The sequence below is a fragment of the Carcharodon carcharias genome, chromosome 10 (assembly GCF_017639515.1).
Source record: "Carcharodon carcharias isolate sCarCar2 chromosome 10, sCarCar2.pri, whole genome shotgun sequence".
NCBI classification, from domain to species: Eukaryota; Metazoa; Chordata; class Chondrichthyes; order Lamniformes; family Lamnidae; genus Carcharodon; species Carcharodon carcharias.
This window is the reverse complement of record NC_054476.1, coordinates 109239946-109261797: the sequence shown is the minus strand read 5'-3', so window position 1 is coordinate 109261797 and position 21852 is coordinate 109239946. Positions and strand designations below refer to the sequence as shown.

The 21852-nt window shown below is 42.3% G+C and overlaps 1 protein-coding gene across 1 annotated transcript in view; it reads right to left on the bottom strand.

The window, feature by feature from the left end:
* LOC121282775 (protein CASP-like) overlaps nucleotides 1–21852 on the bottom strand; it is a 698867-nt gene that overhangs the window by 75299 nt on the left and 601716 nt on the right. The window contains exon 18 of the mRNA XM_041196552.1: nucleotides 15624–15740. Within this exon, the coding sequence (XP_041052486.1) occupies nucleotides 15624–15740 (117 nt within the window). The remainder of the gene's footprint in view (nucleotides 1–15623; nucleotides 15741–21852) is intronic.

Genomic DNA, 21852 nt, shown 5'->3' with positions numbered 1-21852 from the left:
GATTGATACAGAAGCAGTTGCTGTCATTTCAGGGGATATTTCATAATACTCAGAACAAGTATATTCCTACTATAAAGAAAAATTCTAAAGGAAGAACCCACCATCTGTGATTAACTAAAGAATTTAGGGAAAGCATAAAACTTATGGAAAAAGGATATAACTGCGCAAAGATGAGTGGCAGGTCAGATGATTGGTCAGAATATAAAGAATGGCAGGGAATGACTAAAAAGTTAATCAGGAGAAAGAAATTAGAGTTATGAAAGGAAGCTAGCTAGAAATGTAAAAACAGATAGCAAGAGTTTCCACAGGTATTTGAACAGGAAAAGAGTAGGTAAGGTGAATGTTGGTGCTCTAGGGAGTGAGCATGGAGAGTTACTAGCAGATAATAAGGAAATGGTAGATAAAATTAACGAATCTTTTGCTTCAGTCTTCACTATAGAAGATACAAAAAAACATTCTAGTAATAGCTGTAAATCAGGTGGAAGAGAGAGAGGAAACTTGGTGAAACGATAATCACTAGGGAACCGGTACTGAGCAAACTGATGAAGCTGCGGGCTGACAATTCTCCGGATCCTGATGTATTTCATCCTAGTGTCTTCAAAGAGGTGGCTAATGAGGTAGTAGATGGGTTGGTGTTTTCCAAAATTCCCTAGATTCTGGAAAGGTTCCATCAGACTGGAAAGTAACAAATATAGCCTCTCTATTCAAGAAGGGAGGGAGGCAGGAAACAGGAAACTATAGGCCAGTTAGCTTGATGTCTGTCGTGGGAATAAGTATTAGGATTGATCATTGAAGAGGTTATAGCTGGACACTTAGAAAAACTCAAGGTAATTGGGAAGAGTCAGCATGTTTTTGTGAAAGGGAAATCATGTTTGACCAATTTGACAGAGTTCTTTGAAGGAGTAACATATGCTCAGGATAAAGGGGAGTCTGTAGACGTGGATTCTAGAAAGCATTTGATAAGAAGCCACTTGATAAAAAGCCACATCAAAGGTTATTGTGGAAAACAAAAGCTCATGGTATAGCAGGTAATGTATTAGCATGGATAGAAGATTGGCTGGCTGGCAGAAAGTGGAGAGTACGCATAAATAGGTCTTTGTCTGATTGGCAGGATGTGATGAGTAGAGTTCTGCTGGGCTCTGTGCTGGGGCCTCAGCTTTTTACAAATTACATCAATGGCTTAAATGAGGGGAGCAAAGGCATGGTAGCAAATTTTCAAACAACACAAAAAGAGGTAGGAAAGTATGTTGTGAAGAAGACATAAGGAGTTTGCAGACAAACATAGATAGGTTGAGCGAGTGGGAAAAAGTCTGGCAGAGGGAGTTGTTCACTTCAGCAGGAATAACAAAAAAAAAGAGTATTACTTAAACGGAGAACAACTGCAGAATTCTGAGCTGCAGAGGAATCTAGGTGTTCTACTGCACAAAAAGTTAGTATGCAGGTAAAGCATTTAATCGCAAGGGAGTCAAAGGTTATCGGGGTAGATGGGAATGTGGAACTCGAAATACAAATAGATCAAACGTGATCTTATTGAATGGTGGAGCAGGCCCGAGGGGCCAAATGACCTACTCCTGCTTTGACTGCATGTGCTTGGGCTGGGACCCGAATATTCAAGGGTATTTGACATTTTAAAAGGACAGGAAGAAAGGAAAACAAGGTGAGGTAGTTCTGTTAATAAAGAATGAGATCAGTATAGTAATAAGAAATGATTCTGGTTCAGAAGACCAGATGTAGAATCAATTTTGGTGGAGATCAGAAATAACAAAGAAGTATCTGCTGTATAGTTTACAGGTCCCCTAACAGTAGTTACACAGTAAGACAGAGTATACAACAAGAAATAATGGGATTGCAATAAAGGTACTGCAATAACTGTGTGTGACTTTAATCTTCACAACGATTGAACAATCAAATTGGCAAAGGTAGCTTGGAGGACGAGGCCATAGAGTGTATTTGAGTCAATTTCTTAGAACAGTTCCTTTGGTACTAACCAGGGACGAGGCTAATTTGGACCTGGTAATGTGTAATGAGACAGGAATAATTATGGGTCCCATAGTAAAGGATCATCTCGGCAAGAGTGAACATAGCATGATAGAATTTCACATTCAGTTTGAGAGTGAGAAATGTAGGTCCATGACTAGTGTCTTAAACTTAAATAAAGGCAATGGGTATGAAGACAGAGTTGGCTAAAGTGGATTAGGAAAACAGATTAAAAAGTAAAATGGTAGAAATGCAATGGCAGACATCTAAGAAGATATTTCATAACTTTCAGCAGAGATATATTCCATTGAGGAAGAAAGACTCTACTAGGAGGAGTAACCATCGTAGCTAACTAAGGATGTTAAAGGTGGTATCAAATTGAAACAAAAGGTGCCCAATACTGAAAAGGTTAGTGGTAGGCTAGAAGATTGGGAAAGTTTTAGAAGCTAGCAATGGATGACAAAAAAACAATAAAGAGGGAGAAATTGGAGTATTGGAGAAAACTAGCAAGAAATATGAAACAGACAGTATAAAAAGGAAAAGAGTAGCTAAAGTGAGCATTGGTCCCTTAGAGGGGGAGACTGGGAAATTAATAATGGGGAACAAGGAAATTACAGAGGCTTTGAACAAGTAGTTTGCATCCGTCTTCACAATAGAAGGTGCAAAAAGCACCCTAAGAATAGGGGAAAATCAAGAGGCAAAAGAGAAGGAGGGACTTAAAAACAATCATTATCACTAGAGAAAAAGTAATGGGAATACTAATAGGACTTACGGCTGACAAGTCCCCTGGACCTGATGGCCTGCATCTAGGGTCTTAAAAGGTGTGACTGCAGAGATGCTGGATGCATTGGTTGCAATTTTCCAAAATTTCTTAGGTTTTGGAAAGGTCCCAGTGGATTGGAAAACTGAAAATGTAATGCCGCTGTTCAAGAAAGGAGGGAGGCAGAAAGCAGTAAACTACATGCCAGTTGTCCTAACGTCTGTCACTGTGAAAATGCTAGGACATTTAGAAAACCATTATACAATCAGGCAGAGCCAACATGGTTTTGTGAAAGGGAAATCTTGTTTGAAAAATTTATTAGAGCTCTTTGAGGATGTAACAAGAAGGGTGGATAAAGGGAACCTGTAGATGTAGTGTATTTGGATTTTCAAATGGCATTCGCTAAGGTACCACATAATAGGCTACTGCACAAGATAAGAGTTTATGGTCTTGGGGTCTTAAATTAGCATTGATAGATGACTGGCTAACTAACAGGAACCAGCGAGTCAGATAAATGGATCATTTTCAGGAATGCAATCCGTAACTAGTGGTGTGCAACAGGGATCAGTGCTGGGGCCTCAATTAATTATGATCTATGTTAATGATTTGGATGAAGGGTCTGGCTGTATTGTAATCAAATTTGCTGATGACACAAAGGTAGGAAAACAAGTTGTGAGGAGGATAGGTTAAGTAGATGGGTAGAAATTTGCTAGATGGAGTGTAATGTGGGAAAATATAGCGAGCTGGAGAATCCCGACTGTTCACCGAGTTACACTGAATGAAATTTCGACTCTTAGACTTAATCCCGATACACAAACAGAGCTTTAACTAGCCTGAGGCTGTGTCCCCTGCAATGATTGGTGCAGACCTTATGCAAGATACTCTGCTGTCTGATTTAGGTTTGCAGTTATCCTGAAATCCAAAGCTAGCCGAGTCACCAGTTCTGTAACATACAATTTTCATGAAATCTTCTCTTTTAACAAAAACTGAAACTTACATAATTAACGAGTTCACTTGACATTCACAATGAAATGCATGCCACAGAATTTCAACGATATCTTGTATTTATATACTGTAATGCCTTTAGAGTAGAAAACATCGCAATCTGTTTCACAGAGGTGTAACCAAAAAGACAGCCAAAGTGGGATTAGGCGAGTGTGTATTGGTGCAGGATACAATATGGGCAGCAGAGATCTGGGTAAACAGATGCTTATGGAGGATGAAAGATGAGAAGCTAGCCAGGAGTGCACTGGATTAGTCAAATCTAAAGGTAACAAAAATTTTGAAATTGGTTTCAGCAGCAGCTGGGCTGAGACAGGGGCAGACTCAGGCAATATTATGGAGGTGGTCTTTGTGATGGAAGGATGTGGCATCAGAAGCTCAAATTACGGTAAAACAAGACACAGAGATTAGAAACTTTCGGGTTCCATCTCAGACAATCGGCAGGAAGAGAGATGGAGTCAGTGGCCAGGGAATGGAGCTCATGGCAGGGACCTAAACTCATTACATTCCCTTTATTTTTCTCAAAGTTTAATTGGAGACAATTGAGACTTGGACAACAAGACAAGCAGCTGACAATGCTGAGGCAGTGGAGGGGTCGAGGAGGCCGTGATGAGGTGGAGCTGGGTCAGTGTGCATATGCAATCTAACCTAATTTCTTTGGATGATGTCACCAAGGGACAGCGTAAAGGTGAAGGGAAGGACAAGGACAATGGTGAGGAGGTGTTGTCTGAGGATGGTGTGGTCAAATGTGCCATAGGCTGTGGACAGGTTGAGAAGGATGAAAGAGGGATAGTTTGCCTTTATCACGGTCACATAGAATGTCATTTGCAACTTTGATAAGAATTGTTTCAGTGCTATGGCAGGAGTGGAAACCTGACTGTAGAGGATCAAACACGGAGTTACAGGAAATATGGGCTCAGGTTTGGGAGGAGAAAACCCATGCAAGGGCTTTAGAGAGGAAAGGGAGATTGAAGAAGAGGCTGTAGTTTGAAAGAATGGAGGGGTCAAGGATTTTATTTTTAGCGAGTGGGATGAAGATGCTGGTTTTGAAAGGGGGCCTGGAAAGAAAGCTGGGTGGCACAAGAGCAGGAAATGGGTTTCATGGACAACACAGGGAGACAGAAGAGAAATAGTAGTAAAATCTATGGTCAGAGTGGCTGGGGCAAGCATAAAGACGACAACTGAAGCGTAACCCAGCCTCCTCCAATGAACAGGTAACCCCCAGCAACATGCAGTCACTTGACAGTAAAGTACATGTAACTGCAGCTACCAAGGAAAAATAAGGTGAAAATATAAAGAAACGGGATTGATTTTTGAACCTTGTATCAGTTTAGAAATCACAGATCAGTTTAGTTATCCTGAATATCTCAGCAATGACATCAGATGATGGTAGCTGGCAGTCAGTTGTCAGCTGGAATACAGCCAAGTGCTTAACTCTTGTCTGGATTGAATGGCTGCCAGAGACTCTGCATCAAAGCTTTAATGCTCCTTGAAATATATGATGTGAAGGATGATTCTGTTCTTCATTTCCTGTATGGGTATGTGGTGGGTGTGATAAATGTGATAAGTGTGTCAAAATATGGGTAGATGTCTAGCTGTATGTGGATTACAGGTGGCTGTTCAGCATTTAATTACCAGTAAATAAAGATTTTCAAATTTGTTCTTAGGATGTGGACAATGCTGACTAGGCAGCATTTATTGCCAATCTTGAGTTGCCTTAAGGACATTGAATGTCATCCACACTTGGGATTGGAGTTACATGTAGGGCAGACTGGGCAAGAGTGGCAGGTTCCCTTCCCTGAAAGTTATTATTGAAAAAGATGAGCTTTGAGCAAAAATATGGCAACTCCTGGTGCCACCCCACAAATTACTAGATTTAATGAATTCAACTTCACAAGACTCATTATCTCAAGATTTCCATTCAAGGATCGGAAATGCTATCTTACACATAGGCACAGAACTTCCAAGGAGTGGCAACCACAGTCAGATTGCCACTTCACTACTTTTTACTTACCTAGATCAGGAGCTGCATATTTCTTGTCCGGACTTCCACCCCAGACTTGTGGAGGAATGTGCAGCATACCTGGTTTCCGAGTCCTTTCAGTGCAGGGCAGCAGCTTTGGGGGAGGTGAAGCCACACCCACTTTGTACAGCACTAACTACTGTAAAGTAGAAGGTAATTGGGTAGGATTTTGGGGGCAGTGGTGGTAGTATGGGATGCGAGGCCAGAAAGGGTTGGGGGCTGGGGGTTGGGAGGGTAGGTGGTTGGGGGGGGGGGGGGGGGAGGGGGTGGGGGATAGTTGTGGGGGAGGGGAGGGTAGTTGGTGCGGGGGGGGGGGGGGGGGGGGTGGTTTGGAGGTATCAGTAGTATAATTACCCAGGAGTTAGAAGTGGTTTTAATTCTTTTCACTTTTCCTGGGTAACTATTATAAGACAGTCGGAACCATCTGAAGACTGCAGTTTAAAACGGAGTATCGGTTGAGTGCAGGGTAACTGCCCACATTGTCGTGACAATGTGACTGAGTATCAACAAGTTAATGAGAAATAGCAGGACCAGGATGGAATTTTAGGTGGCTGCAGAAGTGACCAAATGGCTACATTGCTGGGAAGTTCTGGCTGAGCTGGGATAAGCAGGAGTGGAAATCACACAAGGCAAATCCAGCAGAGGTGGAATGTGGCGACACATGGAATGATCAACTATGCTGAGTGCCATGGAAAACATAAGTAGATAACTGGTCATCGCAGGAGATCAATGGTGACTGTGATCCAGAATGGCTTGGTACAATAGGCTGAATGGAGGTCAGACTGGTAGGAATTAAATGGAAGACTGTAGTAGGCTTAGCATGGAGTTGCTTGGCAATGGCACCTTCAAGGAACTTAGAAAGGAAAGGGAGGCTAGATGTGAGGTGGTAGTTCCAAGGAGGCCAGTGTCAAGGATGTTTTTTTTCAGAAGGAGATGATAACAGTCAGTGATTAGGAGTTTGGTGGGAAGGCGATGGGAATAAAATACAGGTCCTTCAGATGGTATGAGTAAGGATAGGCTACAAACTGACAGGGTAACAAGTACGGGAGGGGCTTGGGGATCACAGAAGAGTAGACAGTGACACCTGAGGTGCTGGGCTAATTAGTCTTCAGGATGAAGAGTCTACATGGAGTAGGAGGTAGTGAGGAAAAAAGGCAGAGGTTGGAACAGTTGTTTGGTTGTCAAGCAATCTGAGGATGTCCCTACCTGTAAGAATAATTTTGAAGCAACGTTTGGCCTTAGAAAGAGAGATGGGCTTCTAGTCAAGATGATCAAAGTAGATGTGGGGATATTCCACTAGGCCAATTAAACCTACAGAGAGAGTGCAAGTGGGAATGGTGGGTTGAAAAGACAATGTATGACTCGTTGAGAATGAGGGCATCAAAGGCAGAGGGAAAGGAATTGTTCATCAGATCAGCAGAAAAAGCAGCCTATGATGGATGGAAGATAAGGAAGAGGGAGTTACGAATTAGACAGTGTGAGTAAAGAAACCTGGGGATGAAGGTAAGAGAAGTTTATTCCAGTGGAAACAGGGCTGGAAGATGAAGATGTTGAGGAAATGATTGTGATGGCTTTATTGATGATCAAAACCTTTGAGGTACTAACCATTTGTAATGGCACAGTTTACGGGTGTGGATATGGAGTTGATAGATAGGGTGACCGGGTACGTGGGTGTAGTTGAGGGTGTTGATGTGTAGGGTGACAGTGAGTGAGGACAGACAAAGGAGTGAAAGGCATGTGGATATGAATTCAGATGAAGATTGAAATCACTAAGGTGGTAGTTGCAAGAAGGCAGTAACTGCTCAGAGCAAAGCCAGGGAAAGATGTTGGTGGAGAGAGGAGCGAGGAAATCCCAATTAATCATTGTGGTTCTTGGGAAGATGCTAGACATTCTTGAGAAAAAACTTGAACAGCAGCCTATAGGCTAAAAACAAAAAAACTGCGGATGCTGGAAATCCAAAAGAAAAACAGAATTACCTGGAAAAACTCAGCAGGTCTGGCAGCATCGGCGGAGAAGAAAAGAGTTGACGTTTCGAGTCCTCATGACCCTTTGACAGAACTTGAGTGAGTCCAAGAAAGAGTTGAAATATAAGCTGGTTTAAGGTGTGTGTGTTTGGGGGGTGGGGGGGGAGGGAGAGAGAGAGAGAGAAGTGGAGGGGGTTGGTGTGGTTGTAGGGACAAACAAGCAGTGATAGAAGCAGATCATCAAAAGATGTCACAAACAACAGAACAAAAGAACACAAGTGTTAAAGTTGGTGATATTATCTAAACGAATGTGCTAATTAAGAATGGATGGTAGGGCACTCAAGGTATAGCTCTAGTGGGGGTGGGGGGAGCATAAAAGATTTAAAAATATTTAAAAATATTGGAAATAGGTGGGAAAAGAAAAATCTATATAATTTATTGGAAAAAAACAAAAGGAAGGGGGAAACAGAAAGGGGGTGGGGATGGAGGAGGGAGCTCAAGACCTAAAGTTGTTGAATTCAATATTCAGTCCGGAAGGCTGTAAAGTGCCTAGTCAGAAGATGAGGTGTTGTTCCTCCAGTTTGCGTTGGGCTTCACTGGAACAAGGCAGCAAGCCAAGGACAGACATGTGGGCAAGAGAGTAGGGTGGAGTGTTAAAATGGCAAGCGACAGGGAGGTTTGGGTCATTCTTGCGGACAGACCGCAGGTGTTTTGCAAAGCGGTCGCCCAGTTTACATTTGGTCTCTCCAATGTAGACGAGACCAAATTGGGAGCAACGAATGCAGTAGACTAAGTTGGGGGAAATGCAAGTGAAATGCTGCTTCACTTGAAAGGAGTGTTTGGGCCCTTGGACGGTGAGGAGAGAGGAAGTGAAGGGGCAGGTGTTGCATCTTTTGCGTGGGCATGGGGTGGTGCCATAGGAGGGGGTTGAGGAGTAGGGGGTGATGGAGGAGTGGACCAGGGTGTCCCGGAGGGAACGATCCCTACGGAATGCCGACATGGGGGGTGAAGGGAAGATGTGTTTGGTGGTGGGATCATGCTGGAGTTGGCGGAAATGGCGGAGGATGATCCTTTGAATGCGGAGGCTGGTGGGGTGATAAGTGAGGACAAGGGGGACCCTAACATGTTTCTGGGAGGGAGGAGAAGGCGTGAGGGCGGATGCGTGGGAGATGGGCCGGACATGGTTGAGGGCCCTGTCAACGACCGTGGGTGGAAAACCTCGGTTAAGGAAGAAGGAGGACATGTCAGAGGAACTGTTTTTGAAAGTAGTATCATCGGAACAGATGCGACGGAGGCGAAGGAATTGAGAGAATGGGATGGAGTCCTTACAAGAAGCAGGGTGTGAGGAGCTGTAGTCGAGGTAGCTGTGGGAGTCGGTGGGTTTGTAATGGATATTGGTGGACAGTCTATCACCAGAGATTGAGACAGAGAGGTCAAGGAAGTGAAGGGAAATGTCAGAGATGGACCACGTGAAAATGATGGAGGGGTGGAGATTGGAAGCAAAATTAATAAATTTTTCCAAGTCCCGACGAGAGCATGAAGCGGCACCGAAGTAATCATCGATGTACCGGAGAAAGAGTTGTGGAAGGGGGCCGGAGTAGGATTGGAACAAGGAATGTTCCACATACCCCATAAAGAGACAGGCATAGCTGGGCCCATGCGGGTACCCATAGCCACACCTTTTATTTGGAGGAAGTGAGAGGAGTGGAAGGAGAAATTGTTCAGTGTGAGAACAAGTTCAGCCAGACGGAGGAGAGTAGTGGTGGATGGGGATTGTTCGGCCATAGGCTAGGTAACACGACCATTTAAAAGGTAGGTGGAGAAAGGGCTTAGGATGTTACCTTTTTCCTATTGATCCTTGCCTGAAAGATTTCAGATAGTGCTGGGGAGTCTGAGTAAATTAATTAGTACGTTTAAACTTAGTGTTTACTGGCAAATATGCACCGATTGGTCAACTCCACTATGAAAGGCTATAATGACCACAGGTGGGATCACTTTGGATGACTAAAATATATAATTCAAACAAAACGAAGGGAGCTTTACTCTATGTCAGACCTGACAGTACTGTGCACCAAAAGTGTGAAAGTGTTCCATTCATCAACAGCCACATTCAGCACCCTTCTGAGCAAACCTCTTCCCTTGCTCCCCAAAACATTTTAAAATAAAAGAACCAAATCACTGCATGGAACGTAGCATTAATTCCCTCATCTGTGTGTGCCAAACAGAGGCAGTCAGAATGTTACAGTGCATGCCCGGACATGTCTGGCAGCTCAGATTTTCCATATTGAGGAATCCCCTTTGCCTGTGTCCTCCATAATACTGCATTAAAAGTGTTAGCGAGCAACAGGATTTCATCACAGGAGGGCGGCTTACTGAGTAAAACAAATCAATATTCTAATTTATGCCCTTTAATTAGCATCTAGTGTTGGATTTAGGCTATCAGTGAGGGAGGAGCTATTTGTCATAGAAGTGAATCTCTTGCTAATTGTAGGTGATATTACTTTTCATATTTATCAGTAAAGATGGTTGCAAGTTCATGTGCTTAATATTTATAGTGAGTTGTAAACAAACCTTAATGGTGGAGCTGATTGAGACTAAACTTTCGCAAACTCCATTATAAAATTGCTTTGATTGCAATGCAGGTTTGTCCCTATACGACATGGATGTCAAGAGTACAGTCTGAACCAAGTTTGGCCTCCAACCTGGCCCAACATGTCTACAGCTGCTCAATTTTCTTGCTGATTATATATTTTGCATTGGTTTGTTGTGAGGTTTTCATGGGCCAAAGGATTTGGAAAGGGCTGTTCTTACACTTCTCAGTGGTGCTAAACCCAAGAGCTCAGAAATCATGCAACTTTCCTGCTCAGATATTCCGAGCAAGGCTTTTTGTGGATTGATCTGGGAGGAGGCACAACCTCGACCCACCCATTCCCACTCATATACCAGGACTTTTTTTACCCCTTCCTTGCAAACTTTCAAGGGTTGTCACTGTAATCTGAATACAGGCTGTACAGTGTATCCAATTTCTCAAAGATTACATGGAATTATATAGAATTTTCAGCACAGAAATAAGGTCCAATGGGCTCATGTCAGTGTTTATGCCCCAAGCATGCCTTGTTCCACCTTACTTCATTTCACCCAGTTAATAAATATTGCTTTCTCTTTCATGTGTTTATTTAGCTTCCTCTTAAAAATACGTATGCTATTCATTTCAACCCACTCCCTGTGGTACCAAGTTCCAGATACAAACATACAAACTAGGAGGAGTAAGTCACTCGGCCCTTCAAGCCTGCTCCGCCATTCAATAAGATCATGGCTGATCTGATTGTAACCTCCCACCTACCCGATAGCCTTTCACTCCCTTGTTAATCAAGAATCTATCTGGATCAGCCTTAAAAATATTCAAAGACCCTGCACTAGCTGCCTTTTGAGGAACAGAGTTCCAAAGATGTGCGACTCTCAGAGAAAAAAAATCTCATGTCTTAAATGAGTGACCCCTTATTTTTAAACCGTGACCCCTCGTTCTAGATTCTCCCTCAAGGGGAAATATCCTCTCCATACCACACTTTGTCAAAACCCCTTAGGATTTTAAAGGTTTCGATCAAGTCACCTTTTACTCTTCTAAAGTCCAGTGAATATAAGCCTAATTTTTCCAATCTTTCCTCATAAGCCCATTCCTTGTACTAGCCTAGTCAACCCTCTCTGAACTATCTCTAACGCATTTACGTTTTCCTTAAATAAGGAGACCAATACTGTACAACACTGCGCATTCTAAACACTGAGTAAAGATGTTTCTCCTGCGTTCTTCATTGAATTTATTAGTTAATATTTTATACTCATGGCCCCTAGCTTTGGACTCCCCCACATGTGGAAACATTTATCAAAATCTTTGATAATTTTAAAGATCTCTATCAGTCACTTGTAAGTCTTTTTTCCAGGCTGTCCAGTTTTTTTTTCCTGATTATTGTACTCTCTCAATTCTAGTATCATCCTTGTAAATCCTTTTTTGCACTTCTTCCAATGCTTCTGTAATACGGAGACCAGAAATATGCACAGTATGGTCTAAATAATCACCCTTGTAAGTTTAATCTAACTTCTCTGCTTTTCCCTCACTGGCAACAATAAGTGCAAGGAGCTTACAGACTTCTTTGTCACTAAGATTGGGACCATCTTATCAGCTGCCCGTAGCTCTTCCCACTCTTCCATGAACCAAAACTTCCTCTAAAGGTTGCCTCCTGCCCTCACCCTGAACTCATATTTAGTTTCTCACCAATGTCCCCTCATGCCCTCTGCAAGCTCATCTTGTCCATGAGACACACCTCCTGCTCCCTTGACTCTATTCCCACTAAACTGCTGACCACCCAATTTCCCTTCCTGGTCATCAACTTAGTTGATCTTGTTAATGTTTCTCTCTCCTCATGTGTTGTCCCTCTCTCCTATAAATCTGTCGTCATCACCCATCTCCTCAAAAGACCAACGCTTGATCCCTCTGACTTTGCAAATCACTGCCCCATCTCCAACTTCCCTCTCCTCACCAAGGTCTTTGAACGTGCTGTCACCTCCCAAAGCTGTATCTATCTTTCCTGGAATTCCATATTTGAATCCCTTGAATCAGGTTTCTGCCCCTGCCACAGTACTGAAAAAGCTTTTAAAGTCATAAACAACATCCTATTTGACTGTAATAAAGGTAAACTTTCCCTCCTCATCCTTCTTGACTTGTCTGCAGCTTTTGATGTGGTTGGCCACACCATCTTCTGTGTCCCACCAGCTGGGTGGGACGGCTCTCACCTGGTTCCATTCTTACCTAATTGTAGCCGAAGAACCATTTGCAATATCTTCTCTTCCTGCTCCCATCTCCGGTGTCCCCTACAGATCTATCCTTGGCCCTCGTATATCATCATGCTGTCCCTCAACGATTTCATCCGCAAGCACAGCACTAGTTTTCACATGTATGCTGATGCCACCCAGCTCTACTTCACTCCCACCTCTCTTGGCTGCTCCACTGTTGTTAAACTATCAAATTGCTTCTCCTGGATGAGCAGAAGTCGCCGCCAATTATATATTGGGAAGATTGAAGACATAGTGGCCCCCCACTACAAACTTAATTCACAAGCTGCAGAATCATTCCTTCTCCCTTGCAACTGTCGGAAACTAAACCAGATTGTTTGCAATCATGGTGTCATAGTTGAGTCCGAGATGAGCTTCTGACCATATATCATTGCCATCACTAAGACTGCCTGTTTCCAGCTCCATAACTTTGCCTGACATAGCCCCACCTCAGCTCATCTGTTGCTGAAACCCTCATTCATGCATTTGTTACCTCCAGACATTGTTATTTCAATGCACTTGTGGCTGGCCTCCCACATTCTATCCTGCGTAAACTTGAAGTCATCCAAAATTCTAATGCCCATGCCCTTCCTCGCACCAAGTCCTATTCACTCATCACCTATGTTCGTTCATCTACATAGGCTCCCAGTCAAGCAACACCTCAACCTGAAAATTTTCATCCTTGTTTTCAAATCCTGCCTTGGCCTCTTCCTCCCTATTCTATAATCTCTTCCAGTCTCACAGACCTCTGAGATATCTGTGCTCATCTAATTCAGGCCTCGAGTATCTCGGGTTTTAATTACTCCACCATTGATGGCCATGCCGTCATGCCTAGATCCTAAGCTTTGGAATTCCCTCCCAAAACATCCACCTCTCTTCTCTTCCTTTAAGATGATCGTTAGAAACTGCCTCTCTGACCAAGCTTTTGGCCATCTGCCCTAATATCACCATATGTAAGCAACCTGTGAAGCATTTTGTGTCTTATGTTATAGGTGCTATGTATATCTAAGTTGTTGTTGTTGATTAGAATTATATTCCTCTAGAAATGAATCCCAACACTGTGTCAGTCCACTGAATTGCTGAATATCTGTGCAGATATTTTTCAAAACAATTTGAAGTAGTGCTCAGGACAAATGTAAAAAAGATCTATTAAGTAATGTTTATGAGTTTTGTTTAACAAAAGATTATACTTCTCTCACTGACTCTCCCATTAAATAGCATTTAAGAAATCTCTTTTAAATCTCCTTCCAGCCAACTCTGCTGCTGTGAAAATGATCCCAACACCTCAAATCTCCCCCCCATAACAATAAAGCAGCAATATGAAAACAACAGAGAAAGGTAAAATAGAAACCATAAAGTGAGAGTTAATGAGTGCAATTCCATACAAAACCAATCCCAGATTATTAAAGAATATGCACAGGATGCACACTTGCTATCAGAAACCTTCTTTCATGTCATGACTTTTGGTCACATTTTTGTGTCACTATATACTGTCACAAATTCCTATGTGAACTTTGTCTATTTAATTTTGTTTCGCCAACTATCACAATGTAGTTGCAGGCTCTGGCTACTAGGTGACACTGTAGAACGAATTTCTGAAGCTGTTCTCCCATCTCTACTGCCAACTGTATATTAAAACCTATACTGTATTTATGAATACATTAATACCCTGTATCAACACATTTTTATATTGTGAAATTTCTGGAAGAATATCTCCTTCACCTGCCATCATCAAATATTGAACTGACCCTCTTGAAGAATATTAATTTGCTTGAAAGCTTTACTGGACAAAAATGGAGACATTCACCCTTGAACGCAAAGCTTTTATAGTTTTTTTATACTAGTTTATTTAAAATCTTATTCTTAAACATTAGATTTAAAATATGCAAACAACTCCTGCTCATGCACCTTACTGAAAGCTGTCTCTAATTTTTCAGCACTTAATACTGAAATTGCTTAAAATTGGTTGGAGGTGAAAATTAAATAAATATTGAAAGAAAAAGAGGGATTTGGGTTTATATAAATTGCCTTTTGTGATCTCAGGATGTTCCAACTAATTAAGTACTGTATAAATCGATCAATAGTCCTTCTCATGTAAAAGTCTACCCCTGAGCTTTTCCATATAAACTGTTAATAAGTTGACCCTGACTTTCAGGCAAAAAATCCAAACTCTCTGTGCTTACCACCGCTTGCCTCTGAGGTCAAGCTCACCCTGGTGCAAACATACCCATTGATAGAATCATAGAATAGCACACCATTGAAGGTGGCTGTTCAGCTCCTCATCAACATGTGATAACAATATTTTGGCTCCTTTAGCACTACTTTGGAGTGGGGTTGGTGGGAACAGTGTCTGACCTGGCAACTCTGCGATAGCGAGAAGATGGGAAAGGGTGGATTTCAACCCCTCAAAACTGTTACTAGTGTAAAAGTCAACCCCCTATATTTTGGCTAAAAATTTAGTCTAAGAAATTCAAAACTTGACTTTTACGAGTATATATGCTACTTTTGAAGTGCAGTCACTATCATAAAGTAGAAATGTTGTAATGTAGATGAATGAATACAGGTACTATAGCTTTGACACTAAACTAGTAACCCAAAAAACGTGAGTTTAAAATCACACCATGGCAAATTGCAAAATTAAATTCAATAAATCTGCTAACTTATGGGATGGAATAAAAAAATAAACATCACTCTTTAATGGTGTTCACAGAATAATGGACACAGTGTTCTGGAATTCAGAAAACTCCCAGTATCTCACATTGAAAGGGGAATTTGATTCTTCTCAGTCACTGTAATTAAATGGTCTTGTGTATCATAAACACCATACTATTATAAAACAGGTATCCTGATCACTATGAACATGTATATAAATTAAATTAGCATCAACGTTTGGACTGTGTGGTTTTGCAGAATGGTTAACAGTGGAAGTAAGATATGAAAGAATATCCCCCTAGTTAGAGTGTAAGCCCAGCTCCGTATCTGGATGAGCCTAATGCCTCTTACAGTTAGTTATTACAATGGCAGGCTAACCAATTACACATTCGATCACGTTTCAAAGGTTATACTCACTCTGCCAGGGTAGCTCTGCAGGAATTTGATCTTTTCGTACAGTTTGATGTTGTCAGCACGCAGATTGTCCAACTCACTCTGAAGTGCGTGTAATGTTTGCTGCATCATTCGGTTATCCTGGAACATAAAATGACAGTGAGGATACCATTGCAAACTGTAGTTCAAGCTCTTTAAAACTCAGCACAGCACTGGGTTGCCCTTGCAGCTGCACACATATAAACAGAGTAGGGGAAATATAAAGGAGTTGTTTTCTACACAACTGAACAACTCAGAACTCTACTTAAAACCTGCAATAGATTAGGACAGATCTTATTAAACAATTTCATTAAGAAAAAATAAGGTTTGAGGTTGACTCAGGTCCTGGAATAAGGCAGCAAGTAGATGCTCAATAACTCCATTTTAGAGTTATCTTAAGAGTTTCAACAAACATTTGCACTGAAACAGATACAATATTAGCTCAAAAGAAAAGACTTACATTCTTATTGCACCTTTCAGGACGTCAGGATGTCCCAAAGTGATTTAAAGCCAATGAAATACTTTTGGAGTGTAGTCACTACTACAATGCAGGAAAACGCAGCAGCCAATTTGCACACAGCAAGATCCCACAAATAGCAATGAGATTAATGATGAGACCATCTGCTTTTTAGTGATTCTGGTTGAGGGATAATTTTGGCCAGGACTCTGGGGAGAACACGCCCCTGCTCTTCTTCAAATAATGCTGTGGATCTTTTTGTTATATATCCTGAGAGGACAAACAGAACTGCAGTTTAATGTCCCATTGGAAAGGTGGCACCTCCGATAGTGCAGCACCCTATCTGTACGGCAGTGAAGTTATTAGCCTGGTCTATATGTTCAAGGACAGGATTTTACGTCCTGTAGGCGGGCACGCGCCTGACCCGATTGGGCATAAAATAGTGCACGAGCGGGCAAACGCCCCAACGTCATTGCGCAATCACATGATATTTTAGTCAGCGGGCACGCATGAGAGAAGGCAGCGTGCCCGCTGACAATTAAGAGACCTATTAAGACCCTTAATCAATTATTAAAACCTATTTTTCGCTGTCCATCCAACCTTATGGTTGGCGCATGGGCAAATCAGCCAGGCGGCCTTTTGACTTTTTAGCAAGCCTTATCCACGGGCGGGATGAGGTTTCCACAATTAAATAAAAATAAATATAAATTTTTGGGCAGAATTTTTATTTTAATGTTATTGTGAGTGATTCCCATGTCGGGACATTTTTTTCATATTTTAAAAATCTTTATTGTTGATTTTAAAATTGTTCAGCTCCCTGAGGCAGCTCCCTGCCCTCAGGGAGCTTTCAGTGTGCACTCCCCACCCCGCGCATGCGCAGACTTTTGCGCTTGCACTCCTCCCGGCCCCACCCCAGCAGCGCTGAGCTTCTCAGCGCGCCTTTCACACTGGCTGGCCGTTAATTGGTCAATGTGAAATCGCAGTCAGGGGCCGATTACCGGCAGTGGACCATTTCCCGGCCACTCCTGGGCCCGCTCCACCGCACCCACCCGAAACTTGAAAATCCTGCCCCAAATCTCTGGGGATGGATTTAAACCCGAGATTCTCTGGCTCAGAGGCGAGACGGCTACCACTGAACCAAGTCTGACCTGCTATAATGAGCTAAAATGTTGTTTTTGCAGTACCTCATTTTCTTTGTTGAATGATGCTTTCCCCATTGCATGGTTGCTTGTATCAGTGATACAATCCACCCTGTGCATTGCCAAACAAATGTGTAGAGGTTTGGTAGAACAGTTTCCAAAGGTTGTGGAGAATAGGAAAGAGGCTGACTGGGCAGATTAATCATTACAATTGCTTTCTTTCTATTATAATTATGATATGAACACATGAATTAGGAGCAGGAGTAGAACACTCGGCCCCTTGAGCCTGCTCCGCCATTCAATAAGATCATGGCTGATCTGACTGTAACCTCAATCCCATATTCCTGCCTACCCCCAATAACCTTACACCCCCTTGTTAATCAATAATCTTTCTAGCTCTGCCTTAAAAATATTCAAGGACTCTGCTTCCGCTGCCTTTTGAGGAAGAGAGTTCCAAAGACTCACAAACCTCAGAGAAAAAATTTCTCCTCATCTCTGCCTTAAATGAGTGGCCCCTTATTTTTAAACAGTGACCCCCTAGTTTTAGATTCTCCCACAAGAGGAAACATCCTCTCCATATCAACCCTGTCAAGACCCCTCAGGATCTTAAAGGTTTCAATTAAGTCGCCTTTTACTCTTCTAAATTCCAGTGGATACAAGCTTAACATGCCCAGCCTAAGACAACCTGCCCATTCCTGGTCTTAGTCTAGTAAATCTTCTCTGAATTGCTTCTAATGCATTTACATCCTTCCTTAAATAAGGAGACCAGGACTGTAACACAATATTCCAGATGTGGTCTCACCAATGCCCTGTACAACTGAATCATAACCTCCCTACTTTTGTATTCAATTCCCCTCACAATAAATGATAACATTCTATTAGCTTTCCTAATTACCTTCAGTAACTGCATACTAACCTTTTGTGATTCATGAACTAAGACACCCAGATTCCCCTGAATCTCAGAGCTCTGCAATTTCTCAACATTTAAATAATAAGTGCGCATTTGCCCTCATTATACTCCATTTGCCAGATCTTTGCCCAGTCACTTAACCTATCTATGTCACTTTGTAGCCTTCTTATGTCCTCTTCATAACTTACTTTCCTACTTATCTTTGTGTCATCAGCAAATTTGGCAACCATTCCTACGGTCCCTTCATCCAAGTCATTTATATAAATTGTAAAAAGTTGAGGCCCCAGCACTGATCCCTTTGACACACCACTCATCACATCCTCCCAACCAGAAAATGATCCATTTATGTTTATTCTCTGCTTTCTGTTAGCTAGCCAATCTTCTATCCATGCCAGTACATTACCCCCTACGCCATGAGCTTTTATTTTCGGAAATAACCTTTGATGTGGCACAATTGGCAAATGCCTTCTGGAAATCTAAGTACAGTACATCCACCAGTTCCCCCTTATCCACAGCTCATCTGACTCCTTCAAAGAATTCCAGTAAATTGGTTAAACATGATTTTGTTTTTACGAAACCATGTTGACTCTGCCTGATTGTCTTGAATTTTTCCAAGTGCTCTGCTATAATATCTTTAATTATGGCTTCTAACATTTTCCCTATAACAGATGTTAGGCTAATTGGCCTATAGTTTCCTGCTTTCTGTCTCCCTTCCTTTTTGAATAAAGGAGTTATATTTGCTATTTTCCAATCAAATGGAACCTTCACTGAATCTCGGGAATTTTGGAAAATAAAAACCAGTGCGTCAACTATCTCACTAGCCATTTCTTTCAAGACCTTTGGGTGAAGTCCATCTGGACCTGGGGATTTGTCAGCCCGCAGGCCCAAAGATTTGCTCAATACCACTTCCTGGGTGATTGTAATTTTCCCAGAGTTCCTCCCTCCCTTACATTTCCTGATTTACAGCTATTTCCAGAATGTTACTTGTGTCTCTATAGTGACGACTGAAGCAAAATACCAGTTTAATTCATCCGCCATCTCCCTACATTCATTATCAATTCCCAGACGCACTTTCTTTGGACCAACGCTCACTTTGTTAACTCTTTTCTTATTTAAACGTCTGTAGAAACTCTTATTATCTATCTTTATATTACTTGCTACCTTTGCTCATACTCTAATTTTTTCTTTCCTTAATTAATCTTTTTGTCATTCTTTGCTGTTCTATATATTCTTTCCAATATTATGACTGGCTACCTGTCTTTGTGTAATTATATGCTTTGTTATATGATGAAGGCTTTGAAGTCTGAGAGACATGTGAAACATTTAGAAATTAGGAGAAAAAATATTAAGTGAATGTCAGGCGGGACCAATGCTTTCTTCATGCTGTGAATGTTACAACCCTTAGACCACCAAGAATCTTTGCGGTATGACAGGCAAAACTGTGACATGTCAGTTTGCACCAAAACATACACATTTAAATTTAACCAAAAAAAATCATAAAATCTATGGTTTTTGATGAGTTGAAGGAGCAATAAGTAGGGACAAGGCTGTAGTCCTGAACAATCACCAGAAGCTACTGCATGTTTGAGTTCTTAAACAAGCTTTTGTTTAGCACTTGTGCTAATATCTCATGTAGCTCAGTGCCAAAATTAATTTGACTACACTCCTGAGAAGTGTTGTAAGTGGAAATCTCCAATTAAATATTGAAAAGGCTGAAGCTATTATTTTTGCTTCCCCCTCCAACTTCCGTTCCCAAACTACCGACTCCATCCCTCTTCATGGCAACAGTCTGCGATTAAGCCAGTCTTTTTGCAACCTTGGTATTACATTTGATCCTGCCTCATATGCGCACCGTCACTACATGCCTATCCCCACCTCCATAACTTTGCTCCACCTCACTCCTATGCTTTTTAAAATTCATTTATGGGATGTGGACATCGCTGGCTAGGCCAGCATTTATTGCCCATTCCTAATTGCTCCTGAGAGGGTGGTGGTGAGCTGCTTCTTGAACCACTGCGGTCCATGCGGATTAGGTACAGCCACAGTGTCTAGGTGGTGGTGTTCCCATGAATCTGCTGCCCTTGTCCTCCAAAATGGTAGCGATCATGGGTTTGACTGCCTAAGGAGTGTTGTTGAGTTGCTGTGGTGCATCTTGTAGATGCTACACACTGTTGCCACTGTTCATCAGTGGTGGAGGGCGTGAATGTTAAGGTTAGATGAGGTGCCAATCAAGTGAGCTGCTTTGTCCGGAATGGTGTCAAGTTTCTTGGAGCTGCACTCATCCAGGTAAGTGTCATAGAGGTCTACAGCACAAAGACCCTTCGGCCCATCAAGTCTCCGCCGGTCAAACAAGTACTTAACTATTCTAATCCCATTTTCCAGCACTAGGCCCATAGCCTTGTATGCCATGACATCGCAAGTGCACATCCAAATACTTCTTAAATGTTATGAGGGTTTTTGCCTCTACCACCCTTTCAGGCAGTGAGTTCCAGATTCCCACCACCCTCTGAGTGAAAAAATTCTTCCTCACATTCCCTCTAAACCTCCTGCTCCTTACCCTAAATCTATGCCCTCTGGTTACTGATCCCTCCACTAAGGGGAAAAGTTCCTTTCTGTCTACCCTATCTATGCACCTCATAATTTTATACACCTCAATTATGTCCCCCCTCAATCTCCTCTGCTCCAGGGAAAATAACTCCAGTCCATCCAATCTCTCCTCATAACTAAAACTCTCCAGCCCAGGCAACATCCTGGTAAATCTCCTCTGCACTCTCTCTAGTGCAATCACATCCGTCCTATAATGCAGATTCCAGAACTGCATGCAATACTCTAGCCGTGGCCTAGCCAGCATTTTATACAGTTCCAACATAACCTCCCTGCTCTTATATTCTATGCCTCGGCTAATAATAAATAGAGAGTATTCCATCCCACTCCTGACTTGTGCCTTGTAGGTGGTGGACCGGCTTTGAAAGTCAGGAGGTGAGTTACTCGCTGCGGGACTCCCAGCCTCTGACCTGCTCTTGTAGCCACAGTATTTACAGTTTCTGGTCAAAAGTAACCCTCAGGATGCTAATAAAGGGGGGTTCAGCGATGGTAATGCCACTGAACGTCAAAGGGCGATGATTAGATTCTTTCTTGTTGGAGATGGTCAGTGTCTGACATTTGTATGGCGCAAATGTTACTTACCATTTGTCAGCCCAAGCTTGGACATTGTCCAGGTCTTGCTGCATTTGGACATGAACTGCTTCAGTATCTGAGGAGTCCTGAATGGTGAACGTTGTGCAATCATCAGAGAACATCCCCACTTCTGACGTTATGATGGAAGAAAGGTCATTGATGAAGCAGCTGAAGATGGTTGGGCCTAGGGCACCACCCTAAGGAGCTCTTGTAGTGACGTCCTGGAACTGAGATGACTGACTTCCAACAACCACAACCAACTTCCTATGTGATATTTTTTCTTATTCATTCATGGGATGTGGCCTTTGCTGGCTGGGCCAATATTTATTGCCCATCCAAAACTGCCCTTAAGGTGGTGGTGTGCTGCCTTCTTGAACCACTGCAGTCCATTTGGTGTAGGTACACTCAGTACTGTTAGGGAGGGAGTTCCAGGATGTGACCCAGCCACAGTAAAGGAGCATGATATATTTCCAAGACAGGATTGTGAGTGGCTTGGAGGGGAACTTCCAGATAGTGGTGTTCCCGTTTGTC